The 26,855-nt window shown below is 38.6% G+C and overlaps 1 protein-coding gene across 6 annotated transcripts in view; it reads right to left on the reverse strand.

The window, feature by feature from the left end:
- Nucleotides 1-26,855, reverse strand: part of TCOF1 (treacle ribosome biogenesis factor 1) — a 106,173-nt gene that overhangs the window by 55,512 nt on the left and 23,806 nt on the right. For 5 of the 6 annotated variants that reach the window (XM_063447888.1, XM_063447887.1, XM_063447889.1 and 2 more), the window contains 11 exons: nucleotides 25,751-25,833; nucleotides 24,076-24,246; nucleotides 22,655-22,822; nucleotides 22,222-22,317; nucleotides 16,450-16,602; nucleotides 13,220-13,372; nucleotides 11,448-11,600; nucleotides 5,456-5,587; nucleotides 3,892-4,062; nucleotides 511-675; nucleotides 79-249 (listed from right to left, as the gene is read on the reverse strand). In XM_063447888.1, the coding sequence (XP_063303958.1) occupies nucleotides 79-249; nucleotides 511-675; nucleotides 3,892-4,062; nucleotides 5,456-5,587; nucleotides 11,448-11,600; nucleotides 13,220-13,372; nucleotides 16,450-16,602; nucleotides 22,222-22,317; nucleotides 22,655-22,822; nucleotides 24,076-24,246; nucleotides 25,751-25,833 (1,616 nt within the window). The remainder of the gene's footprint in view (nucleotides 1-78; nucleotides 250-510; nucleotides 676-3,891; nucleotides 4,063-5,455; nucleotides 5,588-11,447; nucleotides 11,601-13,219; nucleotides 13,373-16,449; nucleotides 16,603-22,221; nucleotides 22,318-22,654; nucleotides 22,823-24,075; nucleotides 24,247-25,750; nucleotides 25,834-26,855) is intronic. The other variant, XM_063447886.1, reaches the window with a different exon arrangement.

Genomic DNA, 26,855 nt, shown 5'->3' on the forward strand with positions numbered 1-26,855 from the left:
GTCAAAGTTCGAAAATAATTTATTTTCATAGTAAAATAACTTCACAAATTAAACAATATCCAAAAAATTTCAAATAACCTTGGCTACTTGTTCCTCATCACTGTCTGAGTCACTCTCCTCTGAGCTGTCACTAGCAGCCTGTTGCATGGGTAGTGGAGCTTTAGTTGGAATGGGTGTCACTGGCTGCTTGATGACTTTAGAAGATGCAATGGCCTTTGCTTTGGTTGCCTGACTTGGTATTACAACCTTCTGTTGTAACAGCAAGAGCAAAAGAAAAATATAGGCAGTAAAACTAAATCACGACCATCCAACTTTATTGTCTGTTAACAAATACACGAAACGTCTAAATTCATGATGCATTAAGGAACCAATTAAAATGAAAATTAATCCGGTATAAAATAAATAACACTAAGGCACCCATGGTCATTGTAATCGAATTTTTTTTCTCAAGGTTGCTAATTACAAATCACCGTACAGGTCCATATACGATACCCGAATAATTCTAAATACCTTGGCTTCTGGCTCTTCGTCACTGTCACTGTCCTCTGAGCTGTCCTTTGCAAGTTGCTGTGAGGGCAATAGAACCTTTGTTGGAGTTGGTGGCACTGACTGCTTGCCACCTTTAGCAGACACACGGTTCTTTGCGTCAGTTGCTTGCGGTGTGACCACAATCTTCTGTTTATCAATTGAAGAAGCAAAACAAATGATATTCATATAAAAGCAAGTTCAACAGAATGTATCTTATATCTGGGTACCCTGGTTCACATACAGAGCTCTATAAACCGAGAGCTTTCCAGGAAGAGTGAATCTCTGGCCTTTTCAAAATATTTTACTAACAATTTTTGTCACTGAATATTATCCACTAGTTAGCCCACCCCAAAAAACAGGAGATCATTATCTGAATATTTAAGTGTTCTTGCACAGCAAGACCACTTAATGTTCTCTCACATATATATTATTATCAAGTGTTCTTGCATAGCAAGACCACGTTATCTCACATATATTATTCTTATTCTTATTATAGCCAAATTTACCACCCTAACTCCTCCCACGATTTACACTAGATAGACTGTAATATACCGAAACGTGCGGATTGTACCCGATTGGATTGCGATTACTTTGTAGAACGTTTTGCCAGATGGATCACGGAATATCGTCATTCTTGTGGAGCAATTGGTCCCAAAGGAATGAATAGCAAAAAGTTCAAAGCTAGAGTTGGAGCTGGCAAAAGCTGAAAAGTCAGGACATGATTTCTAAACTGCCACCACTCCCTCATTTTCAAGCCCACCTACACAAATCATATATCAAAACGTTCAGCTATCCCTGCTGCCACTAAACATGTCCACGGCTAAGCCATAGTCCTGATAGTTTTCACAATATGACATTTTGTTTGCAACTCACGCTGTCCATTGACATTCATTGAAACCCCACTCTAGCCAGCTCAAACTTAAAGGGCAATTTCTAATCTGCGACTGTGCCTTCATTGTTAATATTTCAGAGACATATGCATCAAAATGTAGGTCTGGGTCTTGTGATTCTCACAATATAAAGCTCTTCGCTGTAGGATGTATAGTTTTTAAAATACGACCGTTTTAAGATGGCAACCGCCATAATACTCTGACCTGTGCCAGGCTGGAGCAGCACGTGATGTCAGACAGGGCCTTTTGTACACCTGCTAATGTTTTTATTAATGTATGTTTTAACCCCTTAAGACCGCAGCCAAATGTACAAGTTGTGATCCAAAAAAAAACGTAAACAAAACCTGGCATTTGCGCTATATGTCTGTCCAACCGTAATTCACCTCTTTCATATTAAATGCACCTACACTTATTATATATCATTTTATTCAGGGGAAACAGGGCTTTCGTTTAACATCAAATATTTAGGTATGGAACATAATTTAAAATGAAAAAAATATAAAAAAATGGGAGAAAATAAGATTTTTTTTATTTTTTTTAGTTCTATGTGACATTCTAACTGTGAATGTCAAAATACTGTTTGCTTTCACTGCAATACAATACACATATTTGTATTCAGAGATGTCTCACGTGTAAAACAGTACCCCCTATGTACAGGTTTTATGGTGTTTTGGGAAGTTACAGGGTCAAATATAGCGTGTTACATATTTCAGTTTTTTCACATTGAAATTCGCCAGATTGGTTACGTTGCCTTTGAGACCATATGGTAGCCCAGGAATAAGAATTACCCCCATGATGGCATACCATTTGCAAAAGTAGACAACAAGGTATTGCAAATGGAGTATGTCCAATCTTTTTTAGTAGCCACTTGGTCACAAACACTGGCCAAAGTTAGTGTTAATATTTGAAAATGCAAAAAACTAATTTGAACGCAAATTTTGGCCAGTGTTTGTGACTAAGTGGTTACTAAAAAAACTGAACATACCCCATTTGCAATACCCTGGGTTGCCTACTATTGCAAATGGTATGCCATCATGGGGATAATTTTCATTCCTGGGCTACCATACGGTCTCAAAGGCAACCTGGCAAATTTTAATGTGAAAAAACTGAAATGCAAACCTTATATTTGACTCTAACTTTTGAAAACACCATAAAAGCTGTACATGAGGGGTATTGTTATACTCGGGAGACTTCGCTGAACACAAATATTAGTGTTTCAAAACAGTAAAACGTATCACAACAATTATATCGTCATTGTAAGTGCCATTTGTGTGTGAAAAATGCAAAAAATTTCACTGTCGATATCGTTGTTGTAATATATTTTACTGTTTTGAAACACCAATATTTGTGTTCAGCGAAGTCTTCCGAGTAAAACAGTACCCCCTATGTACAGGTTTTATGGTGTCTAGGAAAGTTACAGGGTTAAATATAGCGCTAGAAAATTAAATTCCCTGAACTTTCGGCCTGGGTTGACAGGCAGGTCCTGCAAATTGTAATTAATAAAATGACCCAATTATGTAAAATTATCACATAAATATATACGTAGAATTATATATGTGTGTGTGTATACACATGTATATAATTTTTCTTATTTTTATTTATATATAGGTATATATATATATATATAGGTATATATATATATATATATAAATATATATATATATATATAGTGATATATACGTATATGCTTATATATATATATATATATATATATATAGATAGATATTATTTAGTTCTACATGTATTTTAAAATATATTAATTTTTAAAATACAGTTAGAACGAAATTACGCATGTTTATATATTTTTTTAATTTTATTTTTTACCGTATTTATATATTTATTTATTTTTATTATATATAAATATATATATATATATAATGAAAATTATATATATTTAATCACTATCATTATACGTGTATTTTGATATTAATATATATATAATTATGTATATATTAATATTAAAATACACGTAGACAGTGTATGTATATTTATGTGTATGTGTGTATATGTGGACATCGCGATCACATGGCCCTGGGGGGCCGTAGAGGAAGGAGGGGGACTACCTTGGCTCCCAGGTAAGTCCCCCATACCGGGATCGCCGGCGACCGGGTAAGTAGAAAAGATTGCAGGGCGGCATAGAACGCCCTGCAGTCTTAAGGGGTTAATGTAACTGTGAAGCACTTTGGGCAGCAACGTTGCAATTAAATGTGCTATATAAATAAATAAAAGTTGAAATGCATTTCTCACACTATTAAGCTTGCCTTGTGCACTTTCTAAATTTGATCAATCAATTGCTTAGAGTAATGTTAACTATCTTTACTCACTCCAAACACTCCACACAATTACTCTGCCCAGTCCAACCTTTCCACAGTTACTCAAGCCACTCCGCCCACTCCAGTTGTAGACTACTGTTGGAGGCAAGAACACTTCACACAAATTCCCCAGAAATTGTAGCTTTTCTAGTTATAAATACCTTGGCTTCTGGTTCCTCTTCACTTTCTGAATCACTCTCCTCTGAGCTGTCATCTGCAGGCTGCTGTACAGGCAAAGGAGCCTTTGCTGGAGTTGGTGTCACTGGCTGCTTTGTTACTTGGAAAGATGCACTGGTCTTTGTTTTGGTGACTTGCACAGGTGCCACAACCTTCTGTCAAAATATCAAAATAAAATGAACAAAGTTTGTATCCTTTCTTATAAACTAAAGTGACAAAAAAATAAAAATGTAAAGTTCAAATTATATATAGCATTTATAGGTGACATATCGGAGAGAACACATTAACAATTAAAATCTAGAATTAAAAAGTTAGAGAGAGCAACTTAATATGCTCTACCATGCAAAGCCGGTATGAAAGTGACTGGAGTTAAATTTCAAATTGAGATTAGAACAGGATGTTTTAAATAAATAAAGGTAATGTGGTGTGTAACTTCCATCATTTTTAGGAAAACTCTGGCTGAAAATCATGGGAGTTGTATAGCATACTGTGGGCAGGTATACCCCAACACCAATATCCCCTTAATCCTTAAATCACCCAAACTGCCTTACACCAATCCTAACAATCTTAATGCAATCCTAATACCAACGCACAGTGAATCTCTCTGCTGATGTCAGTACTAACATCAGCAATAACATTTTGTCTGCTTAGAGCTCTGCACTGAGACTCCAGAATGAGAGGAAAATCTCTATCATGCTGCAGATTTGGAGATGTCACAGCCATTTACATATAGAACAGTGCTGGGCAGCCTTCACAACCAAGAGCCGATAACTGTTGGCTGTAACACATGCAGGAAAACTCGACTGGGGTCTTTTCCGACCCCCATAGGTCTCCTTGTCGCAGAGGAAACCTTGGAATCCACAGAGAGCCATGCTGATTTGTGCGTGGCATACAGCTCACCAGTCAGCATGGAGCCATTAAAAGACCACTATAGGCACCCAGGCCACTTCAGCTCAATGAAGTGGTCTGGGTGCCAGGTCCATCTAGGATTAACCCTGCCTGCTGTAAACAGCAGTTTCTCTGAAACTGCTATGTTTACTTTAGGGTTAATCCAGCCTCTAGTGGCTGTCTTATTGACAGCCACTAGAGGCGCTTCCGCACTTCTCAATGTGATTTTCACAGTGAGAAGAGGCCAGCGTCCATAGGAAAGCATTGAGAATGCTTTCCTATGGGTTGGCTGAATGCGTGCACGGCTCTTGCCGCACATGCGCATTCAGCCGATGACATCAGAAGAGGGAGGAGAGTCCCCAGCGCCGAGAAAGGTGAGTGTTTAACCCCCTTCCTCCCCCTTCAGCCCGGCGGGAGTGGGACCCTGAGGGTGGGGGCACCCTCAGGGCACTATGGTGCCCTGGAAAATGAGTTTGTTTTCCAGGCAATATAGTGGTCCTTTAAATCTGGCCACCTAGTGATAATTGGATTCTCCTGTGCTAGCAGGGATTTAATCAATGTTGGTACATGTTTGCCTTAAGTGCCATCATGTTTTATGACATTTAAACACATGACGTGCCAGTGCACGTTCTCCAGAAATAGTAAATCATTATTAAATACCTTGGTATCTGGCTCTTCCTCACTGTCCGAGTCACTCTCGTCTGAACTATCCTCTGATAACACTGGCCTTGTAGCACCTTTAGATGATGCAACTTTCTTTACCTTGGTTGCTTGAAGAGTTGTCAAAACCTTCTGTTAACAAATGAAAAGAATAAAAATAACAAAAAATACAATAATTTAATGAACGTAGACATAAACCAAGTACACATTTAGGAATCAAAGAAAAGCTAAATTCGTACATAAAATTTACAAACTGGGCATTCTATATTATTTTAAGACTACTTTTCTTGGGTGAAAAATTACCCTATGGAATCCAGACATTGCCTCGTTACTTGACAGAACACCTCAATCATATTGTCTTGAATTGCATTTCGTCACTTCCGTATGAGCTTCCAAATACAATGGAATTTGAGTCACTGGCTATATTAAATTTAGGAAATGCATTGCTCTTTGCTTTGTTTGCTGGTAAAGCTGCAACAGCCTTCTGATAAAAAAATGTATCAGAAATAAATTAATAGTAGGGATCGACCGATATTGCTTTTTAAAGGTCCACTATAGTCACCCAGACCACTTCAGCTCAATGAAGTGGTCTGGGTGCCAGATCCATCTAGGGTTAAACCTGCCTGCTGTAAACATAGTTTACATTAGGGTTAATCCAGCCTCTATTGGCTGTCTCATTGACAGCCGCTAGAGGCGCTTCCGCGCTTCTCACTGTGATTTTCACAGTGAGAAGATGCTGCCGTCCATAGGAAAGCATTGAGAAATGCTTTCCTATGGACTAACTGAATGCACGCGCGGCTCATGCTGCACATGCGCATTCAGCAAATGACATCGGAAGAGTGAGGAGAGTCCCCAGTGTTTAACCCCTTCCTCCCCCTAAAGCTCAGCGGGAGGGGGACCCTGAGGGTGGGGGGGGGGACCTAAAGACCCTATAGTGCCAAGAAAACATGAGTTTGTTTTCCTGGCACTATAGTGGTCCTTTAAGTGGCGATACCGATAATCTGTGGTCTTCTAGGCCGATAACCAATAATTTGTACAGATATTCTGTACATGTACCGTTTAAAAAAAAAAAAAAAAAGACAATTTATACACAAATCTTCCAGTAACTGAACATGTTTATTATTTTTATTTTTATTTTGCAAATCATTAATTTATTCAATGGTTAAATGTACAAAATATACATGCCAGTCAGATATTTTATATTTTCAAGAATATTTATGTGTTTGTGTAGTGGATGCAGTGTGTGTGTGTGTGTGTTGGATGCAGGGTGTGTAGTGGATGCAGGAGGTGTGTGTGCGCGTAGTGGATTCAGTGAGTGTGTACGTGGTGGATGTAGTATGTGTATTTAAATATGTGGGTTAGGATTCTGTGGAGTGACTATTTAAAAAAAAAAAAATTCACATTGTTTAATCATTTAAAAAAAAAAAAAAAATGTCAATTTTATTTTCCCCTTTAACCTGTGCCCAGGAAGGGAGACATTACACTCGCTGGTGGTGCAGTGGCTTGGTGCTGCAAGGTGGTTACACAATGTAGTGACTGCAACCGGGACCCAGCACATGCTATGTTCTGTCTTCTTTCTAATTCTTGTGCATGGTGTTACCACTGGCTGAGGGCTCGCGAGAAAGGACAGGACATAGCGTGTGCTGGAGGCGCCCGCCAGCAGCATTATCGACAATATCAGTATTATTATAAGACGATACAGTTATTGCTAAAAGCGGGTAATATCGCTCCGGACCCCAACAAACTGTAAACGTTGTTTCCAGAAAATCATGTTTTGGGAAAAGGATGACATATGCAACATGTAGGAGCCGAAAGCAGTATATCCAGACATACATAAAACATATACAAAAAAAGTTCAGTGCCAACAGTAGGTTTACTGGAAGCCATGGCAACCAGGGGTCTTGTGCATCTTTCTTATTCAGAAAAATGTTTAGTAATAGAATACCTTGTAAGGAAATATCTACTCACTTCTGCTCATCACCACTACTACATTGTGAAAATACTTATTTGCATTTCAGATTGATCACATGTGTAGACAGAGTCAGCTGATCTATCTTGATCAGCTCACAAGAAAATAATTATTTGCATCATATCCTGGACCTTATCCAGGTTGCTACCACTACATCCATATTCCGAGCTGGTAGCATACCTTCTGCCATTCAGTGATTAAACAATATCTATGTATCATAAAACGATTGCCTACTGAAGCTGAAGTTATTTTACTACTATGGTTATGCTATTTAATATATTATATACTATGGAATCTCCCTGGAATGTTATTGAATTCCTCTTTTCTCCTGTACGATCCCCGCTTTTATGCTGAAAATTCAATAAAATACAAGCAGAAAAGTTCCCCTCTGCACAAGAGATACTGCAAATCTAGATATATGTTTAAGCCAACATAATCACAGTGGGGTTACAGATAATATTCTCCATGGCATGAGCAAGAGACCCAACATCAGGATATAGTCTTCACCCACAGTGAGACTTTAAAGAGAAGTTAGACTTCTCAGTGGTCTTACATGTTCTCAGCTTGCATCGTTGCAATCTATAATGAATGCAGCAGCAAGTCTCATTTTCCTGTCTGCTCACACCTCCCACTCCTTTCCGCTCTGTCAGTCCTACATTGGCTTCCAGTAAGATATAGGGCTCAATTTAAGATTCTGGTGCTTGCTTTCAAGTCTCTACACATTGCTGCTCCAACTTACCTATCCTCTCTAATACACAAGCAGGGCCCCTGTCCAGGCCCCTGCACTGCAAAAGACCTACGTCTATCCTCTGTCCGTACTCTCACATCTGATGCTCGCCTTCAAGACTTTTCCAGGGCTGCACCTTTTCTGTGGAACACCCTTCCCTTCTCCGTTAGACTTTCACCCAGTCTCAAATCATTGAAAACTCACTTCTCCAGGAAAGCATATCAAACAGTTAGCAGGTTTTCATCCCCTGTCCCCAAATCAGTCCTCTCCTGTAACTGTCAAAATTACCTACAAAGCCCTCAGTGTACTTTTCTAACAACCTACTTCACACAAGGGATTGACCGATTATCGGTCTGGCCAATATTCTGTAGTTTCAGCAATATCGGTATCAACCAATAAAAATACCGATATTGCAGACCTGGGCAGTCATCAGAGTCCTGGGGGGCCTACTGGGAAGGGAAGTAAGTGTTGCTAGGACCGCCACAGGCCCCTCAGGGAATGCCATTTTTATTTATTTTTTAATATATATTTCATTTTTTTTAAATTTTGTTTTAGTCCCCCCTCCCTGCTTCTTACCTGGCCAGGGGTTAAAAATTATATATATAAAAATGAAAAAATGAACAGAGTAGGACCTGCCAAAGATGGGGTACATTGGCGTTGTGGCAGGCTTATGAAATGTAACTAAACCCCCATTGTATTTTGCCTAGATTAGGTGTTTTTAATAAAACTAACAAAATTGTTAAGCATTAAAATAACTGTTTAGAAGATAAGTGAGTGCGCTGGATTTTCATTTTTACTGTACTTCTTGGCTCCCAGCAGCACCCCATTTAAGTATGTATAGGTGAGTGCAGCCAAACCCTTGTTTTCTCATAAATATATAAAAAAAGCTACAAAAATAAAAATTCCCCTCACCCCGCCAATTTTACATACATTACATACCTACACACACAGCATTCACTATACACACACACAGCATTCACTATACACACACACAGCATTCACTATACACACACACAGCATTCACTATACACACACACAGCATTCACTATACACACACACACACACAGCATTCACTATACACACACACACACACACACACAGCATTCACTATACACACACACACACACACAGCATTCACTATACACACACACACACACACAGCATTCACTATACACACACACACACACACAGCATTCACTATACACACACACACACACACAGCATTCACTATACACACACTATACACACACACAGCATTCACTATACACACACACACACACACAGCATTCACTATACACACACACACACACACAGCATTCACTATACACACACACACACACACAGCATTCACTATACACACACACACACACACACAGCATTCACTATACACACACACACACACAGCATTCACTATACACACACACACACACACAGCATTCACTATACACACACACACACACACAGCATTCACTATACACACACACACACACACAGCATTCACTACACACACACACAGCATTCACTACACACACACACAGCATTCACTATACACACACACACACACAGCATTCACTATACACACGCACACACACACACACAGCATTCACTATACACACACACACACACACACACACACAGCATTCACTATACACACACACACAGCATTCACTATACACACACACACAGCATTCACTATACACACACACACACACAGCATTCACTATACACACACACACACACACAGCATTCACTACACACACACACACACTGCATCCACTACACACACACACACACTGCATCCACTACGCACACACACACTGCATCCACTACGCACACACACACACACACACACTGCATCCACTACGCACACACACACACTGCATCCACTACGCACACACACACACTGCATCCACTACGCACACACACACACACACACTGCATCCACTACGCGCACACACACACACACACGCACACACACACTGCATCCACTACGCAAACACGCACACACACACTGCATCCACTACGCAAACACACTGCATCCACTACGCAAACACACTGCATCCACTACGCAAACACACTGCATCCACTACGCAAACACACTGCATCCACTACGCAAACACACTGCATCCACTACGCAAACACACTGCATCCACTACGCAAACACACTGCATCCACTACGCAAACACACTGCATCCACTACGCAAACACACTGCATCCACTACGCAAACACACTGCATCCACTACGCAAACACACTGCATCCACTACGCAAACACACTGCATCCACTACGCAAACACACTGCATCCACTACGCAAACACACTGCATCCACTACGCAAACACACTGCATCCACTACGCAAACACACTGCATCCACTACGCAAACACACTGCATCCACTACGCAAACACACTGCATCCACTACGCAAACACAGACACCCACTGCATCCACTACGCAAACACACACACCCACTGCATCCACTACGCAAACACACACACCCACTGCATCCACTACGCAAACACACACACACTGCATCCACTACGCAAACACACACACTGCATCCACTACGCAAACACACACACACTGCATCCACTACGCAAACACACACACACTGCATCCACTATGCAAACATACACACACACTGCATCCACTACGCAAACATACACACACACTGCATCCACTACGCAAACACACACACTGCATCCACTACACATACACACATTCTTTAAAACATAAATCCTGGCATGTATATTTTGTGCATTTACCTTAATTAAAAAAAAAGATTTGCAAAAAAACAAATAAACATGTTCAGTTAACTGTAGATTTGTGTAGAAATTGTTTATTTAAAAAACAAAAAGTAAATGTCCAGAATATCGGTAAGTTATCGGCTATCGGCCTCATAGTGCACAGATTATCGGTATCGGTTCTAAAAAAATCAATATCGGTCAATCCCTACTTTTACCCTTGGTGTCACTTTACCCCACTCCATCTAGCATGTAAGCTCATGGAGTAGGGCCCTCAACCCCTCTGTTCCTGTATGTCCACTTGTTTGGTTACAATTACGTGTCTGTTAGTCCACCCGTTGTACAGCGCTACGGAATATGATGGCGCTATATAAATAATAATAAGACTCTTTAAAAAGTATGGGCATAGCTCAACCAAGACAGAACTGCCAATAAGGAAAACCCCACTGCTTACTATTACCATTACAGAGAAAATATATCTAAATTTACATCCAAGACAGGGGAAAAATATCAAGGCTGGAATATCTCTAATGTTTGATAGAACATTTGAAATTACCTTTGCTTCCGGCTCCTCCTCACTGTCCTCTGAGCTTTCTTCTACAGGCTTCTGGATGGGCGTAGGAGCCTTCACTGGAGCTACTACCTTTTTGCCACCTTTTGAAGATACACTTGTCTTTACTGTGGATGGTTTTGCAGTTGGCAGAGTCTTCTGGGAAGAAAAAAAAAAATCTTAACACAGGATATTATACAGTAGGAGGTTGACAAATGCATTTGTAGAATTTAGCAGCACCATTATTTTAGGAATGCCATATGAGGTCTCGGAATGAACGGCATTCACTATATACACACACACACACACTGCATCCACTACGCAAACACACCCACACTGCATCCACTACGCAAACACACACACACTGCATCCACTACGCAAACACACACACACTGCATCCACACACACTGCATCCACACACACTGCATCCACACACACTGCATCCACACACACTGCATCCACTACGCAAACACACACACACTGCATCCACTACGCAAACACACACACTGCATCCACTACGCAAACACACACACACACTGCATCCACTACGCAAACACACACACACACTGCATCCACTACGCAAACACACACACACACACACTGCATCCACTACGCAAACACACACACTGCATCCACTACGCAAACACACACACTGCATCCACTACGCAAACACACACACTGCATCCACTACGCAAACACACACACTGCATCCACTACGCAAACACACACACTGCATCCACTACGCAAACACACACACTTTGCATCCACTACGCAAACACACACACTGCATCCACTACGCAAACACACACACACTGCATCCACTACGCAAACACACACACACTGCATCCACTACGCAAACACACACACACTGCATCCACTACGCAAACACACACACACTGCATCCACTACGCAAACACACACACACTGCATCCACTACGCAAACACACACACACTGCATCCACTACGCAAACACACACACACACTGCATCCACTACGCAAACACACACACACACTGCATCCACTACGCAAACACACACACACTGCATCCACTACGCAAACACACACACACTGCATCCACTACGCAAGCACACACACACTGCATCCACTACGCAAGCACACACACACACACACACTGCATCCACTACGCAAACACACACTGCATTCACAAATACTCTCACTGCATCCACTACACATACACACATTCTTTAAAACATAAATCCTGGCATGTATATTTTGTGTATTTACCTTAATTAAAAAAAAGATTTGCAAAAAAACAAATAAACATGTTCAGTTAACTGTAGATTTGTGTAGAAATTGTTTATTTAAAAAACAAAAAGTAAATGTACAGAATATCGGTAAGTTATCGGCTATCGGCCTCATAGTTCACAGATTATCGGTATCGGTTCTAAAAAAATCAATATCGGTCAATCCCTACTTTTACCCTTGGTGTCACTTTACCCCACTCCATCTAGCATGTAAGCTCATGGAGTAGGGCCCTCAACCCCTCTGTTCCTGTATGTCCACTTGTTTGGTTACAATTACGTGTCTGTTAGTCCACCCGTTGTACAGCGCTATGGAATATGATGGCGCTATATAAATAATAATAAGACTCTTTAAAAAGTATGGGCATAGCTCAACCAAGACAGAACTGCCAATAAGGAAAACCCACTGCTTACTATTACCATTACAGAGAAAATATATCTAAATTTACATCCAAGACAGGGGAAAAATATCAAGGCTGGAATATCTCTAATGTTTGTTAGAACATTTGAAATTACCTTTGCTTCCGGCTCCTCCTCACTGTCCTCTGAGCTTTCTTCTACAGGCTTCTGGATGGGCGTAGGAGCCTTCACTGGAGCTACTACCTTTTTGCCACCTTTTGAAGACACACTTGTCTTTACTGTGGATGGTTTTGCAGTTGGCAGAGTCTTCTGGGAAGAAAAAAAAATCTTAACACAGGATATTATACAGTAGGAGGTTGACAAATGCATTTGTAGAATTTAGCAGCACCATTATTGTAGGAGTGCCATATGAGGTCTCTGAATGAACGGCATTCACTATATATACACACACACACACACACACACACACACACACTGCATCCACTACGCAAACACACACACTGCATCCACTACGCAAACACACACACACTGCATCCACTACGCAAACACACACACACACTGCATCCACTACGCAAACACACACACTGCATCCACTACGCAAACACACACACTGCATCCACTACGCAAACACACACACACACACTGCATCCACTACGCAAACACACACACACACACTGCATCCACTACGCAAACACACACACTGCATCCACTACGCAAACACACACACACACTGCATCGACTAATCAAATACTCTCACTGCATCCACTACACACACATTCTTTAAAACATAAAAAATTCTGGCATGTATATTTTGTGTATACCTTAATTAAAAGACAAGATTTGCAAAAAAAAACAAATAAATAATAAACATGTTCAGTTTACTGTAGATTTGTTTAGAAATTGTTTATTTAACCCCTTAAGGACTGAGCCAAATGTACACGTTGTGAACAGAACAAAACCTGGCATTTGCGCTATATGTCTGTCCAACCGTAATTCACCTCTTTCATATTAAATGCACCCCCCTTATTATATATCATTTTATTCAGGGGAAACAGGGCTTTCATTTAATATCAAATATTTAGCTATGAAACATAATTTAATATGAAAAAAATGGGAAAAATAAGAAATTGTGTTATTTTTTTGGTCTACATGACATTTTAACTGTCAATGTCATAATTCTGTTTGCTTTTACTGCAATAAAATACACATATTTGAATTCAGCAAAGTCTCACGTGTAAAACAGTACCCCCTATGTACAGGTTTTATGGTGTTTTGGGAAGTTACAGGGTCAAATATAGCGTGTTACATTTGAAATTCGCCAGATTGGTTACGTTGCCTTTGAGACTGTATAGTAGCCCAGAAAATAAATCTACACCCATAATGGCATACCATTTGCAATAGTAGACAACCCAAGGTATTGCAAATGGGGTATGTTCAGTCTTTTTTAGTAGCCATTTGGTCACAAACACTGGCCAAAGTTAGCGTTAGTATTTGTTTGTGTGTGAAAAATGCAAAAAACGCAAATTTTGGCCAGTGTTTGTGACTAAGTGGCTACTAAAAAAGACTGGACATACCCCATTTGCAATACCTTGGGTTGTCTACTATTGCAAATGGTATGCCATCATAGGGGTCATTTTCATTCTTGGGCTACCATAGGGTCACAAAGGCAATGTAAGCAATCTGGCGAATTTTAATGTGAAAAAAATGAAACACAAGCCTTATATTTGACGCTGTAACTTTTGAAAACACCATGAAAATTGTACATGAGGGGTACTATTGTACTCGGGAGACTTCGCTGAACACAAATATTAGTGTTTCAAAACAGTAAAAAGTATCACAGCAATAATATCGTCCGTGTAAGTGCTGTTTGTGCGTGACAAATCACTTTTACTGGCCATGTCATCGTTGTAATATATTTTACTGTTTTGAAACACTAATATTTGTGTTCAGCGAAGTCTCCCGAGTAAAACAGTACCCCCCATGTACAGGTTTTATGGTGTCTTGGAAAGTTATAGGGTTAAAATATAGTGCTAGCAAATTAAATTCCCTATACTTTCGGCATGGGTTCTCAGGCAGGTCCCGCTAATTGTAATTAAAATACCTAATTATGTAAAAATATTACATAAATATATATAATTTTTTTTTTTTAATATTTTTATTTATATATAGATATATATATATATATATATATATATATATATATATATATATATAGTGATATATACGTATATAGATATATATATTATTTCGTTCTACGTGTATTTTGATATAAATATATATTAATATCACAATACAGTTAGAACGAAATAACACATGTATATATTTATTTTTAATTATTTTTTTAAATTTTTTACGTATTTACATATTTTTTTTTAATATTTATAAATATATATAACAATTATATATATATATTTAATCAGTATCAGTCTATGTGTAATTTGATAATATATATATATATATATATATATATATATATATATATATATATATATATATATATATATATATATATATTAATAGTAAAATAAACCTAGACAGTGTATGTGTGTATGTATATGTGTAATATATAATAATTTTTTTACACTGATTTAATTACCGGTAATTTTATTTCCAGCCAGCAGGGGGACTAACTGTCATTACAGGCAGTCCCCCTGCTGGCAATGCCTGAGCCAGCAAACCCGGCCATGTGATTGTGAGGTCCTTGCAAGGACCTCACTCTCACATGGACAGGGGGGGGGGGGGGGGGGGGGCCTCCCAGGAGGAAGGACGTGCTGCGGGGGGCTCCCTGGGAGTCCCCCTAACCCCGATCCCCGGTGACCGGGTAAGTAAGAAAAGACCGGAGGGCGTACAAATACGCCCTGCGGCGTTTAGAGCCGCTCAAAATAGGGCGTAATTGTACGCCCTCCGGTTTTAAAGGGTTAAAAAACAAAAAGTAAATATACAGAATATCGTATCGGTAAGTTATCGGCTATCAGCCTGACAGTTCACAGATTATCAGTATTGGTATCGGTTCTAAAAAAAAACAATATCGGTCAATCTCTACTTTTACCCTTGGTGCCACTTTACCCCACTCCATCTAGCATGTAAGCTCACTGAGTAAGGCCCTCAACCCCTCTGTTCCTGTACGTCCACTTGTTTGGTTACAATTACGTGTCTGTTAGTCCACCCGTTGTACAGCGCTACGGAATATGATGGCGCTATATAAATAATAATAAGACTCTTTAAAAAGTATGGGCATAGCTCAACCAAGACAGAAATGCCAATAAGGAAAACCCACTGCTTACTATTACCATTACAGAGAAAATATATCTAAATTTACATCCAAGACAGGGGAAAAATATCAAGGCTGGAATATCTCTAATGTTTGATAGAACATTTCAAATTACCTTTGCTTCCGGCTCCTCCTCACTGTCCTCTGAGCTTTCTTCGACAGGCTTCTGGATGGGCGTAGGAGCCTTCACTGGAGCTGCTACCTTTTTGCCACCTTTTGAAGACACACTTGTCTTTACTGTGGATGGTTTTGCAGTTGGCAGAGTCTTCTGGGAAGAAAAAAAAAAATGGTTGATGAGATTAAATATATTGTAAAATAAAAATCGTAACACAGGATATTATACAGTAGGAGGTTGACAAATGCATTTGTAGAATTTAGCAGCACCATTATTTTAGGAGTGCCATATGAGGTCTCTGAATGAATTTACCCCACTCAATGATATGTACTTAAATCTTAATAGCCTTATAATATCCTATACTTAAGTCCTAAACTCTGTAAATGACTCCTAGATCAATGACTTGGCTTTCAACATATCAAAGTGTCAGGTGAAACAAAAGAGCCCTGAATTCAAAGAATGTCTTCTAATAACTAAGAGCAAGCTGGATTAGTGGATGAAACATAACTTGCAGTTTGATGATGGTAAAGTTTTTGCCAGTCTATTTAACTATATTTTCTGTGAGCATATGCCAACCATTTGTAGCCCACAGCATTTGAAGTGCCCACATTTTTGCTGCCAATGTATTAGAGATATGAAGCATATGTTAAAGTTCTAGTTTATCTTGTAAAATCCATTATGTATAACCAACTGCCGCATAGATAGTGGGTGGCTGCACGGTATGTGTGAGAGCAATATAACATACTGTGTCTTTCTAAAATTTGCCATTTCAGCTGTGTTTTTGTTGATATTTCTGCTTCCTTCTAATGTCTGGAACCATCAGTAAATTATCAATTTGAAGCATTTGACTAAGTGCAAAGGAATATCAGATCCATGTATGTAACCGGGTATTATTCTACTTTTAAAAAAATATAGCAGCATTCTAAGCACAAAAATCACGTTGTCTTAACCCCTTCCCGCCGTTACGACGTGCTATGCCGTCACGGTTTAAGTGGGCTTTAAAGCCGTTGTGACGGCATAGCACGCCGTAACGGCTTTAAGCCCTGGAGTGCCAGGGATACTTACCTTCCCGGCGCTCCGCTTCGGGAGGACTGCCTCACAGCCCAGGCAGCCCCGCCCAGGCAGCCCCCCCACGGCAAATCAGGCCCCTGGGGGCCATGTAATCGCTCTCAAAGAGCGATCACATGGCCCCCTATAGCTGGCTGTGGATATGCCAGCAGGGGGACTGTCTGAAATGTCAGGACAGTCCCCCTGCTGGTGGGAAGTATAAAAAAAAAATAATTAGACATGTTTTAAAATAAATCAAATGTATTTATATATATATATATATATATATATATATATATATATATATATATATATATATATATATATATATATTATATATATTTAACGTCATACATAGTGTATTTTAATACTAATATAAGTACATATATTAGTATTAAAATACACTTAGAATGACGTTACATATAATATACATATATTATATATATAATAGATATATACACATATATTATATATATATATATATATATATATATATATATATAAATACGTATAATTACATAATTATATAATAAATAAATAAAATAATAAAATTAATAAATAAAATATTGAAACAAAATTTAATATAAATTATATATACACATGTCATTTCATTCTAACTGTATTTTGTTATTAATATATATATATATATATATTGGTGACAAAATACACTTAGAATGACATTCTATCTATATCTATCTATATATAAAATGCAAATAACCGCAAATATATATATATATATATATATATATATATATATATATATATAGATAAATACATATATTACATAAAAGATTACATTAGTATACACGTAAAATTGAAATACCTATAAATGCATATGTATTAAAATTCTACGTGTATATTTAAGTAATCTTTTAACATAATTAGGTGATTTGATTAATTAAAATTTGATTGACATGCCTGACAACACAGGGAGAAAGTGCAGAGAATTTAATTCGCAAGCACTATATTTGACCCTGTAACTCTCCAAGACAACATAAAACCTGTACATGGGGGGTACTGTTTTACTCGGGAGACTTCGCTGAACTCAAATATTAGTGTTTCAAATTGGTAAATTGTATTACAACGATGATATTTTAAGTAAAAGTGAAGTTTTTGCATTTTTTACAAACGAACTGCACTTTTATGGACTATATTATTGTTGTAATATGTTTTACTGTTTTAAAACACTAATATTTGTGTTTAGTGAAGTCTCCCGAGAATAACAGTACCCCCCATGTACAGGTTTCATGGTGTTTTGGAAAGTTAGAGAGTCACATATAAGGCTTGCATTTCATTTTTTTTTTACATTGAAATTTGCCAGATTGGTTATGTTGCCTTTGAGAGCGTATGGTAGCCCAGGAATGAGAATTACCCCCATGATGGCATACCATTTGCAAAAGTAGACAACCCAAGGTATTGCAAGTGGGGTATGTCCAGTCTTTCTTAGTAGCCACTTAGTCACAAACACTGGCCAAATATTCGTTTTTTGCTTTTTTTAACACAAAAACAAATATAAACGCTAACTTTGGCCAGTGTTTGTGACTAAGTGGCTACTAAAAAAGACTACACATACCCCACTTTCAATACCTTTGGTTGTCTACTTTTTAAAATGGTATGCCATTATGGGGGTAATTCTCATTGCTGGGCTACCACACCGTCTCAAAGGTAACATTACCAATCTGGCAAATTTCTATTTGAAAATGGAACGTTCTATATTTGACCCTGTAACTTTCCAAAACACCATAAAACCTGTTAATGGGGGATACTGTTGTACTCGTGAGACATCGCTGATTACAAATATGTGCATTTTGTTGCAGTAAAACCTAACAGTATGACATTCACAGCTAAAATGTCAGACGGAAATACAAATTTTTTAAAAATATCTTATTTTCTCACATTTTATTCCTAATGAATTATGTTCCATATTTGAATAGTTAATGGTAAATTAAAGCCCTGTTTCTCCTGAACAAAATGATATATAATAAGTGTGGGTGTATATAATTTGAAAGAGGGGAACTACGGTTGAACAGACATATAGCGCAAATTCTAGTTTTGTTTTGTTTTGATCAGAACGTGCACTATTGACTCCGTCCTGAAGGGGTTAATGAATGCTATATTTTGTCACACCTACTGCATCTTAGAGAAGAAAAAAAAAATATTTTTTTTTTGCTTTTATACTAAAATTTCAGAGCCTGTGTCACGTATATATAAATGATTATAGAATTAATAAAAACATTTTCTTACAAATTTGATTCATGCTTCTGTTAGCACCACTGAGCTAACAGAAGTGTCAGACGCACTTTAATGTAACGTGCGTGCCTACTCCCCCCTCGACCCCCACATACTTCCTTCTCAAACCCCAAATCAGACTAGCGTTGTGAGTGAGAGTGGCATATGTGCACACAGGGGAGATTCAGAGGCTTCTCAATGACAAGTCTCTGATAAGCCATTTCACAATAGAGAAACGGCTAGTCTATTGCAGTGGATATAAAAGGACAGGGCTTGTCCCTTTAAACTAAATTGTATTTCCTCCCTTGCACTGTGAGATCCTGTATGTTGTGATATAACGAAAAAGTGTCCTTTAACTAAAAGTGGTGGAAACACCAATAATGTAATGCTTTGGTATGCTCCCCCCCACTCTTGCACCTCATATAGAATAGTCAGATATCTATCTGCCTCTCAGGAGGAAGGTGGATTTGAGATAGCACTGGATGATGTAAGATTAGTATTTTTTTTTCTTTTACAAATCACAAGTTAAAGGATGTTGGCCAGACAATGTATATGCTTGGCAATGTTCCCCTAGTGGGTTTGCATGTACCCTGTCGTATAACATGCAGAGTCTGATACTTTCCCAGGTTGTCGACAGAGATCTCCTTATAAATGTCTCTTTGGCTGATGCCCATAGCGGATGGCTGGGCTTGAGCTTCAGATACAATAGGTCCTCTGCTGAATGCAAAGCAGGGCACCGTTAGATTCTGGGACAGTGTAATCCCTTATTCTCCCTATATCGCCCTCTGCTGTGGAGTGACACTAGATGCTCTACAATAGCATTCCCCCTCTTTCTTCAGTCTAATTTGATATGATTAGTTATACCAGAGATTTCTCCAGTTCCACTTGTACTACAGTCACTGTGCAAATGAATAATGACTAGTGTTCACCTGTGTCCCTAATGAGTGGTGTGGAAGATCTATATTTGAGGAGTCCAAGATAAAACTATTTGGCTTCCTTTCATATTCCCAGTGTCTCCTGCTCAGGCGAATGACCCCCTGGAAATTTGTCTGGTCCCTCTAGCATGTTTGGAGTTACATCTTTTTATGGGAAAGTTACTCAACTTTCTATCTTTAGGGGGTGAATGCGATCTTCGATAACGCAATGCCCACTGGGCCAAAACACTTATGGCTGAGTGAAGTTGCCAGATGGATGTTGTGGCCCAACTCTTGGTTGCCGACTTGGGCTCCAAGCCACTTCTCTAGGCTTTGCCATTTCAGGGCAAATGCAGAAGTGACTGTCGGTAAGACAGCCTTTTTACTACAGGATAAGAAGGCCTCACTCCAGGGAAGCCTACAATCAAGGCCCCATGGAGACAAGGTTCTTCCTTTTGGAAGAAAGCAAAACATGTACAGCACTCACAAAGATTGCCTGAAGTTATCATTGGGGGGTGATGTGAACAGAGGACATCTGCAGTCGTTCAGCAAAACCTGGACTTCAGACTTATAGGTAGAGTTTTTTTGGGTTTTGTTTTGTTTTTTAGTTACCAGCTGGGCTTTCAGCATTGCACTCATCAACAACAGATCCTGCTTTCTCACCCTTCACATGACCCTAACAAGGTACAAATTATTCTAGAAAGTGTTGAAAACAAAATAATCATTTCTTCAGTTCTACACTAGCTGGTTTGTGAATCTGAAGATTGAGGGGTATATTCTAGCCCAGTGTTTCCCAACCCAGTCCTCAAGGCACACCTACCAGTCCAGGATTTAAGGATTACCCAGTTTTGTCTAAGGTGTTTTTTCTTTATTTCTAAAAACACCTTAGACAAAACTGGGTAATCCTTAAATCCTGGACTGGTAGGTGTGCCTTGAGGACTGGGTTGGGAAACACTGTTCTAGCCCATCATGAAACTAAATTCCCTCAACTTGTTCGACCAGGTTCTCACTATAAAGTTAGAGAATGCAGTCTCCTTCTGGAGATTTAACCCCAGTTTGTTCCATCCTCGGGTCTCGTTGAGATAGATCTAATAGCTACTGGTATGAATTCTCTGCTCCTGGTGTATTGTGCCAAGATTAAGACTCAGGGGCAGCCCTGGTAAATGCACAGATAGTGCCTTCGAACCTCTGCTTGATCTACTTGTACAGTTGGCATTTTTAAATTTGCAGTGTGGGTACTTGAGAAACATATTCAGGGAATGCCATCTGTTACAAGTAAAATAACAGCGAGATACGAACAAATGTTAAAAAGAATCTCTAAAGTATAAAATTGTAAATCTCAAAGCTTCCTCTCGGTACAATATTGAGTATCACACAAAAATCTCACGTCTTTAAAAATAAACATCCCAGTTGCTGGGAAAAAAGAAATAAAGAAATTGTGCTATATACCAAGGACCATGACCACACAAAACAAATTAAGTAAGCAGAGGGGTTTTAGACATATATTCTTATCACCCTTAGTTCCAGTGACACACAGGATGCAGAACCTTTGTGGAGTTTTTGTGTGCTCTACCTGTTCAACAGGCTCCTCTTCGTTGCCAGACTCACTGCTCTCAGAACTACTATCATCCTTTGATTTAGATGGCATGGGTACTGCAGGTTTGGGAATTTCAGTAAGCTACAAGCGAAGTAACAGAGCAGATGTGAATAAAAGGCTAGGAAATACTCAAGGAAGTAGGCACAGACGTATGATGTAAAGCACTCAGGATGTCCACCACAAATAGGAATTAGACTGTGACCATAGCCTGTAGTCAAACCCAGTTCTCTAGATTGTTAGCCATAAAGAATTATGAACACAATAGTACCCCTTTATTAACCAGTTAACTTGTCAGGACTACATGTTATGTTAATTCTTGCTATGTAGAGGACATGGCAACTTACAACAGCACAGTTTTAATACAAAAAGTGCACAAGGGAAGCACGGCTCTGTGTGTTCTATAGGTTCAGTGACCTACCTTGGGTGCGGAGACACGGCTTTCTGAAACCTTTTGCAGCACTGCCCCCCGGGATGCTGACATGGAAATTGTGGTCTGGGAAGCCATTTCTGAAGTTCTAATTTGTGATGCAGCAGGTGATGAGATTTCCATTTTTATATGGTCTGGGAAAACCCCTACTGATAAGTTCTATTCCAAAAATATAATGTAAAGATCAAATAAAAATAAATAAATTATAAAACACATCAGCACATCATAATAAATTCAAAACATTTAATGGAAAGTTTGATTATTATCCATACTATCCAAATGTTTTAATAAAATGCATCACAACTGTGATTAAACATTTACATCTCTGGGCATGAAAATCAGTATTTCATAATAAAGGTTTCCATATTTCCCGTCAGCAAGCAATTTCTATAATCACCTATGACTAATCCACTGATTAAACAGCTATTCATGTATAGACTGGGCAAGTTATTGTTCATCATTGGTGAAGAACACAAAAATCTATATCTTTACATCTAGCATTGGTGTCCCTGAAATAAATACAGAGATAGAAAAGGGCCAACAGATAAAAGATGTACATCATGATGGATGAATGGGGAGTATGTGTGTATACACACAAAAAAACCAAAAGTGAAGATGGGTTTTAAAATTAGGAAACAGTAAATGAAAACAGCATGTCCTTAAGGGGTTAATGTTCTTTGCCACAGTAACAACTATTTTGCTTGTTTAAGGGGTTAAAGTGTTTGGTATGCTATGTAAATCAAATGAGACAATTCGAATAAAATCTGAGCAGTAACAATAAAAACATTCAAGAGACATGAATAATTATGCAAGACATTGTAATTATTAAAGGGACACTATAGTCACCTGAACAACTTTAGCTTAATGAAGCAGTTTTGGTGTATATAACATGCCCCTGCAGCCTCACTGCTCAATCCTCTGCCATTAAGGAGTTAAATCCCTTTGTTTACGAACCCTAGTCACACCTCCCTGCATGCGACTTGCACAGCCTTCCATAAACACTTCCTGTAAAGAGAGCCCTATTTAGGCTTTCTTTATTGTAAGTTCTGTTTAATTAAGATTTTCTTATCCCCTGCTATGTTAATAGCTTGCTAGACCCTGCAAGAGCCTCCTGTATGTGATTCAAGTTCAATTTAGAGATTGAGATACAATTATTTAAGGTAAATTACATCTGTTTGAAAGTGAAACCAGTTTTCTTTTCATGCAGGCTCTGTCAATCATAGCCAGGGGAGGTGTGGCTAGGGCTTCATAAACAGAAACAACGTGATTTAACTCCTAAATGACAGTGAATTGAGCAGTGAAATTGCAGGGGGAATGATCTATACACTAAAACTGCTTTATTGAGCTAAAGTAGTTTAGGTGACTATAGTGTTCCTTTAATTAGGATCCATAGCATGATAAAATGTACTCACCGGTGTCTCTGTGTCTGTTGCTTCGCTGTCAGAACTGTCAGTTGCATCTGGTTTCCCAGCAGCCTTTTCTTGACTTGCTACTGTTCCATTTGAAGCCCCTGTACTTGGAGCTTTCTTGCCAGCTGTTGCGTCAGGGACACTCTTAGCAGCACTACTCGGTACTATCAAAGGCTATTTAAATAAATAAAAACAATTGTCAAAAACAGCTGTAATGCTTATGCATTTTAGAGTGCTGTAAACTGGTAATATATATGATAGATACATTGAAAGCTAATTTATGTCTAAAAGCAGCATTTGAGAGGATTGTGGGTGGGGGGGAGGGGGGGATAACTATTCTTGTCAAATCACGGTCTAGAGAATATACCTCAAATACCTTATCTGTAATTTGAAAGGGTGAAATAGGTTAAAGAAGTTAAAGGTTAAAAGAGCAAACCATTATTGCCACATACGCCAACATGTTTACGGCCTGAGGGATAAATTGGTTTGAAGGTGATCCCTCTCTTATTAAATTAAGTCCAGTGCTGCACAGAAATGTAAGTTTTATGCAGGCGAGCATTAAATTAAAATAACTTAGAGAGAAAGGATTCAATTTTATATTTTACGTAAGCTGAAATATTTCAAGATAAACTTAGTATTACTAAATTGCGATAAATATGTCTATTACACCTTCTCTACAGCTAGATTCAGAAATATTTCACCTGCTACCAGTTTTTGTCATTTGTAGCCCTCTATTAATGTGAATACCATGTCCAGATTCTAATAGTCAGAGGGTTTAATTTGGCTGTAAAAATACTAGGGTGCAAGAATGATATATATAAAAAAAAAAAAGCTGAGCTGAGATTACAAAATGTAAACGAAATTTAGGTTGCAACATTTAACTAATCTGTAAAACATCTTGAATTTAAAGAACTAATTATTATTTTGTGGACATTTTAGTATATAATATTTTGTAGCCCATATGTTAGAGTGTGTAAGACTAATAAGCCTTTAAAACACTTTCTATTGTGCTATTTCTTATAGGTCAGAGGGTCATCAAACATATGCTTATGTACTTAGTTTGCCTTCGTCTTTATTATTAAAGGGACACTGTAGGCACATTGAAGCGGTCTAGGTGCAGCGTCACTGTCCCCTTAGTCCTTCAATATAAAATAGTGTGGTTTCAAACAAACTGGAATGTTTACATTGCAGGGTTAAGACAACCTCAAGTGGCTAGAGCTGCTTCCTGCACTTTGACTCAGTTGAACAACGCTGGACGTCCTCACTGATTCAATGCTTTCCCATGGTAAAGGCCTAATGTGCGCAGCATCGGATGATGTTGGAGGAGACTGAGCCAGCGCTGGAATAAGCTACTGGAATTAGGCAAGTGGTAACCCTTTGTAGCCAAGCTGGAAGGGAGAGCATGGCAGAAGGACACTATAATGTTGGGCACACAATGGTGTATTCCTAACCCTATAGTGTTCTTTTAAAGACCGTAAGTATTTTATAAAGATTTCACTACCAACAAACTCTTGCCTCTCAAAGAAGATGACCATACACACATAACACATGATTTAGATTTATTGTATTACTATACAACTATATTATATTAATGTTAGTATTAAAGAAAATACAGGATTCAACATCAAAGTATATTGAGATGATAAAATAGAGTACTATCACCCCTACTTGTACGTACTTTTTGATCAATCTCCATTTCTGCTTCATCACTGGATGAGGATTCACTGCTGTCAGAAGCTTTAAGGACAGGCTTCAAAATGGCTAATGTATTAAAAAATATATATATATCACCACAATGTCAAGCATTACTTTGTTCCCATATATAACTTGCAATTAAAAACGATCACTTAAAAAAAAAAAAAAAAAAAGTTCCCATAAACCTCTATCAACATGAGAGACTGCACATATAGTTCAGCTTGTAAGGGGTGCTGTGATGTGCGATTTTTCAAGATCAACTTTGTAACACTAAATTGCGATAAATATGTCTATTACACTTTCTCTACAGCTAGATTCAGAAATATTTCACCTGCTACCAGGTTTGTCAAACCAAGGTCTACCGTTTCGGCATGGGATGTTGCAATCAATGGCACATATAGACATGTGTAGCCCTCTATTAATGTGAATACCATGTCCAGATTCTAATAGTCAGAGGGTTTAATTTGGCTGAAAAATACTAGGGTGCAAGAAAGATTAAAAAAAAAAAAAGCTGAGATGAGTGAGTCGAAAAATAATATTGACAGTAGAAGATCTATATAAAAATATGCATAACCTGTGAAATTACAAGCATATCCCATTACTGATGTGGCACCAGGGTGTTTAATATGAGATATGAAAAGAAAGGATTGGGAATATGAAAAGAAAAAACTGCTGAAGACCAGAAATGCTTTAGAACGGCCAGGTTTTATAGATTTGTTTGTTTTAAATATAAAAAAGTACACATGCTATGAGAAAGGGTATATACCGTATATACTCGAGTATAAGCCGAGTTTTTCAGCCCGTTTTTTGGGCTGAAAAACCCCAACTCGGCTTATACTCGAGTCAAGGTCTGTATTATGGCAATTTGCATTGCCATAATACAGACTGGGGGGAGAGGGGGGCTGGCAGAGCTGTAACTTACCTTTCCTGCAGCTCCTGTCAGCTCTCTCCTCCTCTGCGCCGTCCGGTCAGCACCTCGGTCAGCTCCCAGTGTAAATCTCGCGAGAGCCGCGGCTATCGCGAGATTTACACTGGGAGCTGACAGAAGAGCAGAACAGACGGCGCAGAGGAGGAGAGAGCTGACAGGA

The sequence above is a fragment of the Pelobates fuscus genome, chromosome 3, assembly GCF_036172605.1.
Source record: "Pelobates fuscus isolate aPelFus1 chromosome 3, aPelFus1.pri, whole genome shotgun sequence".
NCBI classification, from domain to species: domain Eukaryota; kingdom Metazoa; phylum Chordata; class Amphibia; order Anura; family Pelobatidae; genus Pelobates; species Pelobates fuscus.